The following is a 12,378-nucleotide window of genomic DNA, read 5'->3' on the forward strand; positions in this document are numbered from 1 at the left end:
ATCCAAATCCATCGATGGTGTTCCAAATCCATCGATGGTGTTTTGGTGGAGCTTTACGCAATCCCATTATACCAACTATCCATAGATTCCTGTTCCTGAGAGCCCCACCTCCTCGCTCACTGCATTTCATTTTTATCTTTAAAGTTTCCTGGCGGTGTCGAATCCTTCACAACTTTCTCTTGCTCGCAAAAAGAAAAGAAAACCAAACACATTGCATGCATCTCGTTTCACCTGCCGATGCGCTTCGTTTCCAACAAGTGAGAAAAGGGTGGAAAAAGATTTCGGATTTTCTCTCGGTGTGTGCCGAAAAATTCCATGGGAAACGTCGTGGGTAGTAGCGGCGTTAACGGTCCTCGGAGAAATCGGAGCCGTCGGAGCCACCCGCCTCCGCCGCCACCGGCGCCGCCTCAGCCGGAGATATCGGCCAACCGTTACGTGTTCGCCGCCGCCACGCCGTACCCAAACCCTAGCCACCCTCCCCTCCCGTACTACCCATACCCGAGTTCTTATTACCCTCCGCCACCGGCCGTTCAGGTGCCTCTACCGGCTCCGTACGACCACCACCACCGAGCTGGGCCTCATGCCCATCCCAACCTAGACCCGTCCCATGGCCAGGCCCATTGGGTCGGCGGGAGGTACCCTTGTGGGCCCGTCATGGGTCCTCTCACCCCCTGTATCGACCACCAGAAGGCGGTTACTATACGGAACGATGTTAATCTCAAGAAAGAGACTCTGAGGGTCGAACCGGACGAGGAAAATCCCGGCCGGTTTCTCGTGTCGTTCACCTTCGATGCCACAGTTACCGGGCGGTATATAAGCTTGTGCTTCTTTGGTTTTGTAAAATATGTCGAAATGTGTTTCAGCTTTTAACTTTATTGTCAATTGTTTGATGCGTTGAGCTAGGATTCGCTGCTTATATATAATTCATTACTGGGTCAATCTATGTGGTTAAATATAAGGGAGGTCGTTTTGGATAGTGACGTTAAGAATTGTCAAATGACTGGCTGGGAATGGGATTTCTATATTATGATTTATAGTCCCTTTTGTTAATATCAGTTTGGTTATAATTTGCTTTTGATTTTTAGCATTTCTGATCCTTTGCACATGTAAATGAACTAATTTGATGCTTTGAAGACTTAGAAAAAAGGTATTCTCTTGATGAAGGAGAGATGTTGTGGGCAAGTGTTACTTCTTTTTTGGTGCAGAGACTTATGGGTTTGTGGGTATTTTGGAGAACTTTGTAATTTGCTACAACAAAGTGATTTTAGTGATTTTTGCTGAAGCATTTTTGCTTAAAATTCCATATTGTCTACTGTATAAGTTAGAAATCCGTGGCGTTTGTTTAAGTCAAATGTCCCTAGAGAAAGCTAGTTCCATTTTCTTCTGCAGTAGTTGTACTCGTTGAATCTAATTTTAATGGAATTAGGCACACTGAAATATATGAATAAAAAGGAAGCATTATGTTGCTTAGGTTTAGCTTAGCATGGCCCGATCCTCAAAATACCAAATTTTCTTATGCATTTTACATAATATTCTAAGATTGGATGTAATGTTTAATTAGCTGCTATCAATATAATTCTCTACGAGCTGAAGTTGATAGTAAGAGGGGTTTGCTATCCATGAGAGAGCTTTTATCAGGTTTGCTATAGCTTTTAAACTAGCATTATTTTTCTGGGAAGATAGCTGAAGGTGGAATCTGGTTGCTGAGGAGAGTATATTAGGGTATTGTGAGAGGAGAGAAATTTTGCAACTGGTGTTGGTGGAAGAGTAGACAAGCTGCATGTTTCTTTAATAAGAAGGAAAAGAAAAAAAAAAAAAAAAAAAAAGAGGAAACAGTCACTAATGTGTACCTTCCTTGAATGGGCACCATGTTAGTTGCAATGGAGAAGGTTACCATTTTACCTCGTGTTGATGAACATTGTTTTCTTAGTTTAGTACAATGGCAGAATGACCTTCATTTTCTATAGATATCCTTGGATCTAGAAAGACTAGAATGTAAAAAATTCCTTTTATACACATATATCTAGTGACACTGGGAGTGATAAGATTGTGAGTGGTGAAGAAAGTTTAGAGAAATTATAGTAAAGCTTAAACAGGTAGAGAGATGATTGAGATGGCTTACTGATATTTGTAGAAACTTTTAGGTGTCACTAATTGGGAGGGGGCGCTATGGCCATGATATTGGTGAAAAGTTGAAAAAGAGGCTTCGAGTTTGAACACAATACACAGATGCCATGAAGGCTTGGATGATGATAATAAGTTGTTTGCTTTTGTAGTTACTCATTTTAAGTGCTGAGCATTTGTGGGACTCTTTAATTAGTGACAATAGATCAAGGTGGCTGAGTGGGACGTTCAACATGTCTCTTCAGGCGATACAAAATGATCTTATGGAGACCTTAGTCTGTATTTGGATCTTTAGAAAAAAAGATTCAAAGATATTGTCCTGGTGTATGCAAGATTCCATTTCATCTTTCACTGTTGTGGTGGTTTATATTGCTGCTGTTCAAAAACTGAGAAGACTGATATTTTGTTTTATACATTATACTTGAAGATCACAGCTATTATGAGATCATAATCATTACAATGTTTCCTTTAGAAGTGAAGTACCTAGCTTTCATATGGTTTATAGGATCATTGTTATTAAAAATTTTCCATTTGGTATGCTCAAGTAGCATATTTTGGTTGTAGTTTTGTTTTCCTTGGTGTTCTATCTGCAGTCTCATCTCCTACAGAGCATCACTTTCTTTGTTTATTTGTTGTCCAGTATGAGCATTTTGTTTATAATCAGACTGTTAACTTTGATTCTTTGATATTTACTGAGATCTTCAAATATTGTCTTTGTTTGTTATGGAGTTTCCACCTTTCAGATATTTTGACTTTTTAATTTTTTTTTTATCTGACATTTTATCTTAATATTTGTCTTGATTAGAAGTTTCATTTGCTTTGCTAAACAGCATCACCATTATTTTCTTTGCAAAAGAAGAAGGTGGAGACTGTAGCCTGACACCAATGAGGGAAAACCTTCTTGCACCAGTGACAGTACATTTCCAACAAGGTCTGGGCCAGAAGTTCAGGCAGTCGTCTGGAACTGGGATTGACTTCTCAATGTTTGAGGAGACCGAGTTACTGAAAGTGGGTGATATGGACGTCTACCCTTTGGCGGTTAAGGCAGAGGCAATTCCGGTTAACAGGAATGGTACAGATGGAAACCCAATACCTGTAGCCACAAACTCTCAGATAACTCAGGCGGTGTTTGAGAAGGAGAAAGGCGAATTCCGGGTGAGGGTAGTGAAGCAGATCTTGTGGGTCAATAGTATGAGGTATGAGCTGCAGGAGATATATGGGATTGGCAATTCAGTTGAGGGTGACTTGGATGGGAATGACCTGGGAAAAGAATGTGTCATCTGCTTGTCAGAACCACGGGACACAACCGTCCTTCCCTGCAGACATATGGTAATCAAACTCTCTGTCTTTCCATTTGAAGTTGTATGATTAGAAATAAGTTGCCCAAATTAGTTTCTTGTACAATGGTTGCAAGGAGCCATTTTACTGCATTGACCTTGGAAACCCTCCCCAACACCCCTGGCCCATGAAAAAAAAAAAAAAAAAAACTTTGTGAACATGAATTTATTGCAACCCTTGTTTATGGTGAGTTGATAAAACATGGCTGGCAATTGCATGTATTTATTTCATCCCGAAATATTAGGATGTATTGTGGACCGATTTCTTGGGTTACTCGTTCACGAGCATCAATTTTGCTCATATTGCTGTTACTAAAGGTAAATATGAGCTATAATGGGATGCATCTGTCTCCCATCAATCCTGTTTCTGTCCTAAGCAAAATGTTGCCCATTTACATATCCTGAATGTAAATAATTACTTAATAATAGCTTGGTATTCTTGTAGTATTGATTGGTTTTCTTTCCATGTTGCAGTGTATGTGCAGTGGATGTGCAAAGGTTTTAAGGTTCCAAACAGACCGGTGCCCAATATGTAGACAATTAGTTGAGAGGCTTTTGGAGATTAAGGTCACCAATGAAACTGAGGAATGAAAAGAGGATATATGATATATTCGGCCACTCGAATGCTGTATAGCCCGGTTGTTGTCTTTCTTTCTTCTTTTTTTTCTTCTTTTTCCCCCTTTTTTTTACATATTTGGTTTTAGAATTATGAAAAGAAATATATATCTGAAAGGAGTTGGGCATTGTAACATGCTGACAATGCCTTCTGTATGCTTGGGTCAGTTGGGTGAGTGTTTAGTGGCAATTCCTCTGGAAAATATATATGATACATGTTGGCATCCTTTTATTTTTGGTTTTCCATTTGCCTTTCATTTCTCAAGAAGGATCAATTTAGGCGATTGTGAGAAAACCCCAGTTCATGACGTGTGAACTTTATAATACAATATAAGATTAAACCGTGGCCATGCCAATCAAATTACTTCTTTTCAATTTTTATATATATAATCTGCTCCCTTAAAATTTTTCTTTGAATCTTAGTTTAATACAATTAGGAGTAGTGTGAAATGCTAATTCTGAATAACCTAAAATGTGTCCATCCCATCCCAAAGCCAGATGCTTGGCTGCTGGAGCTGGGGGACGTTCTAGTTGTGGGCCTGTGTAAGACTAGCAATTTTGACACAATTCAACAACTCGACACGAACAGAAATTACGGAGTTTGAATTTGCTCTAAACGAGTTTGGGTTATAAACAGGTTAACCTGTTTATTTTGCTCTTGACAGGTCGTGTTACGGGTTACATGTGGATGACTCGCCAGACACGATATATTTTTTTTATTTTTTTTTAAACCTTAATGGGTTTGGGTCATAAATGAGTCTATTAACCCGTTTATGACCCGTTTATTTTGATAAATGGGTCAATTTGACCCGTTTATTTTGATAAATGGGTCAATTTGACCTATTTATGACCGAACGCATCACTTTCATTAAAAAAATTTAATTTTTTGTTTTTTTTAAAAAATAAAGTTAAACGAATCGTGTCGAGGTGACTTGCGAACTTATCATACCCATTTATGACCCGTTTATTTTGATAAATGGGTCCATTGACCCATTTATGACCGAACTCATCACTTTCATTTAAAAATTAAAAAAAAAAAAAAAAAAAAGTTAAGCAGGTCATGTCGGGGTGACCTGCGAACTTATTGTGTCGTGTCCGAGTTTGGCGGGGTCAACCCATTAGCTGCTAAACTGGTTGTGTTTGGATTTATACTAAACGAGTCATGGGTCATTACGGGTCAAGCCACCGACCCTAACCCGTTTTGCCACCACTAGACCTGTGGCATAATATTGGCTTTTTAGGTTCTTAACATTACAAGAAAGCAAAAGACAATGGTTTCCCGGGGGAACTGAGCTCCGCAGCAATGTGAAAAGAAATTAAGCAAAAATAGAGCAGATACATTGAACTGTTGAATCACAAAACCTTCATCTTATTGTAATCGGTGATCTTCAAGCTAAAACCATCTTATTAATCACTAACTTGCCGGCAATTTAAATTTTTTTTTTTTCGGATTGCAATATTTTCTTGCAATTTGGTTTAAAATTGCTCTATTATGCAAAATTGTGAAATAGACTCTCTTAAGTGCCCAACCACAAAGCAACTTGGATGTTCATACATCCTAAACGACGAACTCAAAACAACATAAGCGCCAAACTACAAACCAAGATGTATGAAAATACATCCTAAACGACAAATTCAAAATAACATAAGCATATGGTTGTTTATTTAGCTTAAGTGCCCAACCACAAAGCAACTTGGATGTTCATACATCCTAAACGACAAACTCAAAATAACATAAGCATATGGTTGTTTATTTAGTAGCTTAAGTGCCCAACCACAAAGCAACCTGGATGTTCATACATCCTAAACGACAGACTCAAAATAACATAAGCATATGGTTGTTTATTTAGTAGCTTAAGTGCCCAACCACAAAGCAACTTGGATGTTCATGCATCCTAAACGACAAACTCAAAACAACATACCAGACAGCAGAACTAGTCTGAAGACGGTTCAAATGAAATACAAGAAAGCAATGCTGCTTAGTCTCCCCACCACTGATGGACAAAGACACCACGGTTTCTAAGGCCCCTGAAGAGGTCAATGCAGTCTCCCTTTAATGCACCTTCTTCATCTTCTACACTGCCCGAGCAGTGAAGGAACATCTCATCAACAAAGCATATTGCTCCGCTTTCAAATAACTCCGAGAGAAATTTCATTTCCACTTTACCTGCGTTCATCTTCAGGACCACAAAATCTGCATATTTCACTGTTTCTTTAAACCAAGAAAGAAAATTGAACCCTTCTTTCTCCAAAGGTGGATCAACGTCTTCATCAGAACTCACGTTGGCCGTAGCCTCAGTTCCAGCCAAGCCCGGATGATAAACAAAGGTGATGCCAGGCCTTTTGACATAGGATAACAGGACCGATGTGTTATGGTCAACAAAATAAACATTGAAAGCTTTGCGATCCACAGGATAAGATGGCAGGAACCAGTTCATGACACTAGAATTTAGATGCACCCCTGCCCCAATATCAATATAGACTAACCGCTTCTTAGTATCAACATCCATAAGCTTGGGCAAATAATAATACCTTTTCTCAAATCCCATTGGTTTTCCCTCCACAAGAGGCTCAATTTGGTCCATGAAAGGTTTGTTGTTCGCAATAGATGGGCAGTCAGCCGGAAGGCTATACTGCTTGAAGAAACTGGCATCGTCGGATATTTTCTTGAAGACAACCAGAGTGAAGTTGTGCACATAGCAAACATGCACAACATTGGAACATTTCAGTAATGAGGAAACCGGGGTGGCAGACCTAATCAAGTTATTCGGGGAGGAGCCGCTAACACCCACAAGAATGGCACCAATTCCACCAGGGCTAAGAACGCGCTCAATTTCAAGCACGAGCAATGCAGGGACAGGAACCTGGTCTATATCCTTGGACAACACGAAATCGAATGAATTGTCCATGTAATCAAGCTCATGAATGAACTGTCTTCGCCTAAGCGAGAGAAAGCGGTGCCTGTAAACACCGCGGGCATTGGAGAATCCCAAATCTCGCAATGCCAACAAGGCGAAGGCCGACCCTTCTCCAACGCACAGAGCTTTCGCATTATAATTCAACAAATTTTTGCCCACTAGCTCTCTGACCACATTAACGGTCAAATTCACATTCTTCTTGCACTGCACTGATTGCATTGAGTCCCACATTGGATTCAGGATCTGGGAATGAAACAAAGTCGTGCCCGGAGCCTCAGTCGCCATCGCAATGCCCAAATTCACGTTACAGTCACTAGAGTTCACAGAGGCAAATGTTCCCAGATCGGAACCAGATAAGATGTGCAGCAAGGGAATGATCGAAATCGCCGAGGCGACTATGAAAGTGCGATAAAGCACGCGCCTCGCTATAGACCCATGAAGGATCTGATATTTCACGGCCTTGAGATCCATGAAATGCACAGGCCTTTTCGGATTCTTGAGCAAATCGAAGAGTTGGTTTGGAATATTTAACAAACACTTAAAAGAAGGATTGTGTAAAAACTTGAGAGGAAATAAGCCAAACAGAGATTTACAGAGAGACTAGCGAGTGCAAAACCTGGAGGAGGTGTGATTCCCACCCACGAGGACACCCATTGATTTTTGGAACCCTAACCAGACCCTCCTCGGAACCCTTGGCTGCATTGGCTCGAACCCCATCTCGAATCGGACCATTGGTTGCAGAAATCTACATCACCTTACATTATACAACACTCTCTAAGATGGGTGTTTGTCGGTGGATGATTCTCACAAACCCTAGATTTGGAACTGTTGGATCCAAATTATGGTTTAAGATTTGTGTGGAAGTGAAGAAGTGGGGAGAGACACTCTGGACTCTGGAGAGTGAGCGAACGAGCGACTGTATAGCCGGATATTACGAGGCTTTAATTATAAGTGGGTTTGTCGGTGGAGGGAGACCGTGGCTGACGCAATGGGTGTCGTGGCATCACCAGGAACCTTCTCAACAAACTTAGCTGTAAAGGAGGCCCAATTTACCTTGTTCTCATTAAAAGCCAGGGAGCCCACATGTCCTTTGATAGTGACGTGTCCAATAATCCTTGCATTTTATGATGCTCTTGAGAAACGTATCGCTTGATTATTTCATCCTTTGTTGGGATGGGGAGCAAAGGCACATGATGACCTGAAATGGGATGGGACCAATATTTTATTATTTTATATAAGAAAAGAATCCGAGCATTCACATTGCAATAATTAAAATAGTGAAAAAAAAGGTTATTTTCACTAGTAAAAAAAAAAAAAAAATTATTTTGCTTTTAATATATTTTTTAAAAAGCAATAATGCAATTCTAAATAAGCTTTTTAAAAAAATTTATTGAGAATTTTAGCTCAACTATGCATAAAAATAATAATAATAAAAAATTAAAGTTGATTCTCTCTTCATATAATTTTTTTGGAGGAAAAAAAAAAAAAGAAATAAAATTTAAATAGACTGATGAAATGTTCAACCAATATGTAAGTGTTTTGAAAAAATTAATAGGTAAAATAAAATAATAATAATAAAACATTTATTAAAAATGCTAGATATTCTTTCAGTATTCTCTCAACTGTAATGTGACTTTTAAAATTATCGTAACTTTTAATTTATTATTGATTTAAAAAGTCACATCACAGTTGAAAGAATACTAAAAGAACATTAGCATTTTCCTATATTTATACAAGCTTGTTGACGGATATAAACAATCTAACCTTATTTTGCTCAAATTTGATTTGTTATAACAAACTTTTGGTTTTTCAAATTCCAGCACATTTTTATGTGGGCATTGTTGTGATTTCAATCAGTATTTATTTATTTTTTTTTTTTGAAAGATAAAAAGAGAGAGAGAAATAGTGAAGCTAGAAAAAGATTTGTAGGGCCCCACGGGATTCTTCATGTCAGACGATATAAAAGGACTTTGGCTGCACGCGCATCCCTCGGTTCTAACAAAAGTTTCTTAGAAAATACTACTTTTATGCCCCAAAATTAAAATTCTTCGAATAATATATATATTGTTTAGAACAGATTCGGGTACAGTGTGACTTACATGTTCTTCAAAGCGTTCTAGATCCGCAATACACAAGAAACTCCTCCGATGCCGTTTATAGGAGAAGAGTGTAAGCCAATACACAAGATTTGAGTTTTTTATTGAATATGAGATTTATAACTTGGTGCAGGGCCTGTTTATAGGCTGAGGAGTGTAGTTAAACTTGAACTATGTCTCATTCTTCAACTTGATGTGGGAGTGTTGAAAGTTTGAATTGGATATGAGGTCTTATTTCAATTAAGTTTGGAGTAAGACTGTTGTATTAAATTCTTCAAGAAATTCTAATTGGAGCTAGATTGAGACTCCTACTCTAATAATGCTTTCTTTGTAAGCTTGATATAGCCGTATAGGCCATAAAGCTCAAGGTCAAATAGGCCAATTGAGTGAAAATATTCCCAACATATATAGCCTACGAGATTATTGAAAAATGCCTTTTTTTTTTTTTTTAATGGGTTCTGGTTCACCTATCTTTAAAATTTATCATTAAACAAATTCAATAATAAATTTTTAAAAAATATAAATAAGAAATTGAAGAATAGTATGTCTCAAAAATTTTCTCCCACAAAAGGAAAAGCCCTTAATAATTTGGGGTTATAAAAAATGAGAGACCCTTGGGTCCGGACCATCTGTAAAATGGCTGTTTTGCAACCTCTAATCTCCATTTGACACATCACCATTTCAATAAAATTGCAAAAAATTAAAGTGAAAACAAAAATAGCAAATCAAAGTGAAAAACAAAAAGACCAAAAACCCCTACACCCCTATCACCAGACCCACGCGTGGGTTTGGCGTCATGGGTCTTGCCAGACCCACGACGCTGTGGGTTCGGCATGACCCGCCTCAAAACCCGCCTGAAACCATCGTGACCCGGATCACAACCCGATTATAATGCCTCAAAACTCGTTTTTGGATTTAAAACTAAAGCCTAGAGGTACAAAGTGAACCCTTAAGGGATTTTATCACCCTAATGGCCGAAAAAATTGATTCTGACGCTGGAGAAAGTGACTCACGGGTCTGGAGTGACCCACCACTCAGCCCTTTTGAGCTCAAAATATAGTGTGTGTGAGTGTATGATATTTTTGTAGACTTGTTTTGTATTTGCTTAGGTGTCTGTTTGTGAGTGAAAACTGTAAAAGGTGCCTTTTGCAGATGGTCTGAATTCAAGGTTTATTCATAACAAATAGGTTTATAAAGTTTAAAAGGTGATTAAATACTGTTTGAGCCAAAAAAAAAAAAAAAAAAAAAAAAGAAGAAAAAGAAAAGGTAATTAGGGGGTGTGGCCGTTCAATTAAAATATTGCCACATCACTCATCTCTAGGGGTGGGCAAATTAGCCGTTAACCATTTACCGCCTACTGATCGCTTATCGACTGCCACCGAACCGTCACCAACCAATAACCGACTTCTGACGGTCGGTAGGCGGAATAAAAATACTGTTTTGAGATCAGTTCTGTTCAATAGGCGGTAAATTTTTTTTTTTTTTTTTTATCAGTTAACTGACTTAGCCAAATTTTCAAGTGAATTTTAAATTTTATTTGATAACATTTCTTGTTGTGTTTGTCTAACTGGTTTATAGTTGTCATTTTAGTCCATATTCTATGAATTTACTTTCTATTTTCATTTATAAAATATATTCTTTACTGATTCTTTAATTACAAGGAAATTAATAAATCTTAATATAAAAACTTGTAGTCGACAATTAACTGACTAACCAAAAAAGTCGAAACCATTTCTTATCGGTATGAAGTCAGTTTTTTTGAACCGACTTTTACGAATCGGTAGGCGAAAATGCTCCTACTGACACCAACCGAACCAATACCCACTCCTACACATCTCACAAAAGAATGCTTTATACTTTATAGTATTCTTCTCCAATTTTTCTCTCTTTTTCCAGCAGTTTCTCGGCAACCAAACAGCACATTATGCATTCGCATTTCTCTTCCCGCGTGTGGTGCAGTGCTGCAATTCTCTACGCTAATAACAGCATTCGTCTCTAGGACAATCTTGTACATGCAAGTAGCTAGCACTATGATTCGCTTATTCTTCCGCTTGCTGGATAACTTTCTTTTTATATGTCTATTTCAAATTCATCGCAAGGGAAACAGAACAATGACATGTCTTGAAATATTAATTAAGATATATTTAAGATAAAAGTTGAAGGTTAATCCTGTTGCAATTGCATGTCAATTTCCAATGGCTCTTTTAGTTTCTGATTGCACAGATAAACCTATGAAGAAGCAAGGGCGTGTGTGGATGTAACATGTTAATTATTAGTAAAAGATAATAAGAAAGGTGACTGAAAGTTATGGTGGCAAGCATTGCCAATGTATTATTATATGAGGCCTAAAGAAAAAAATCTCAATGTCAACCAAGAAATCCCATCAACTTTTACGAAGAACATCACTGTCTCTCACTTCACTTGTGGTCCCTTTGATGCTTCAAGAATTGAATACCCCCCAAGCGTCCAAAAGCCCTACCACTTTCAACGTACATATTGCATTATATCATTTTTAAGCCACAAAAGAGCTCCCAACCGTCAATCTCCAGTAGGATTTACGTGCAAAGGACAAACAATAATGCATGTGGGTACCGTAGGGTTTAATAATTGAGTAACGCTGAAAATTATATTAAATTATATTTTTGTTTTACACGTAAATTTTTAATTTACTATTAAATGAGTCTTTGTTATATATATATATATATTACGTAAATCCTACTGGGGACGTGTAAAACAAAAATATAATTTCTAGCGTTACTCAATTATTAAACCCTACAGTACCCACATGCATTATTGTTTGTCCTTTGCACGTAAATCCTACTGAGTATTAACAGTTGCGAGATATATATATATATATATATAAAACAAGTTTTGTGTTGTTTGCTAGTGTCGGCTTGACCTGTATGGTGGCCTAACAGCTAAAATAGTCGACTCTTTTTATAACCCAACCAAAATAATACAAAATAATAGGATTTGCTAAAAGAAAAAGAAAATTAAAACTAAAACAGGAAGATGATTTATCAAATGTCTAGTCATCTTTAAACTTTAGTCCTCTTTAGGTTTTTGCATTCTTTGCTTGCAAAGAAAAGAAAGAAAGTTGGAGCATGATAAGAGAAAATTGAAAATAAAAACTACTAGGTTTTTACTATTGACAAATTTAGTGTCAAAACATGTTTACTTGTAAGCTTTAAGTTTAGGGTTAAGTTAGTGAAAAAGTTATTCAAGATATGAGAATTTAAAGTTGTTCATGTTATTTCAACATTGACAGAGCTGGAGTAAATATATATA

The 12,378-nt window shown here is 37.7% G+C and overlaps 2 protein-coding genes across 3 annotated transcripts; one reads left to right on the forward strand and one right to left on the reverse strand.

The window, feature by feature from the left end:
• LOC132192079 (putative E3 ubiquitin-protein ligase LUL2) lies at positions 1-4,320 on the forward strand. Its single transcript, XM_059607284.2, has 3 exons — positions 1-809; positions 2,955-3,453; positions 3,936-4,320. The coding sequence occupies exons 1-3, from the start codon at positions 316-318 to the stop codon at positions 4,050-4,052; spliced, it is 1,110 nt and encodes a 369-aa protein (XP_059463267.1). The 5' UTR covers positions 1-315; the 3' UTR covers positions 4,053-4,320.
• A 1,397-nt stretch (positions 4,321-5,717) lies between these two features.
• On the reverse strand, positions 5,718-7,899 carry LOC132161920 (uncharacterized). 2 transcript variants are annotated; one of them, XM_088510895.1, is made up of 2 exons: positions 7,611-7,899; positions 5,718-7,415 (listed from the first exon to the last, which is right to left on the reverse strand). In XM_088510895.1, exons 1-2 carry the CDS (start codon positions 7,724-7,726, stop codon positions 6,056-6,058), a joined length of 1,476 nt encoding a protein of 491 aa, XP_088367021.1. In that variant the 5' UTR covers positions 7,727-7,899; the 3' UTR covers positions 5,718-6,055. The 2 variants fall into 2 exon arrangements, with proteins under 2 accessions (XP_088367021.1, XP_059428122.1); XM_059572139.2 differs by lacking the exon at positions 7,611-7,899 and having other exon boundaries at positions 5,718-7,596.
• Positions 7,900-12,378: the final 4,479 nt, after the last annotated feature.

Source organism: Corylus avellana, chromosome 10, assembly GCF_965113065.1.
Source record: "Corylus avellana chromosome 10, dhCorAvel1.hap1.2, whole genome shotgun sequence".
NCBI lineage: Eukaryota > Viridiplantae > Streptophyta > Magnoliopsida > Fagales > Betulaceae > Corylus > Corylus avellana.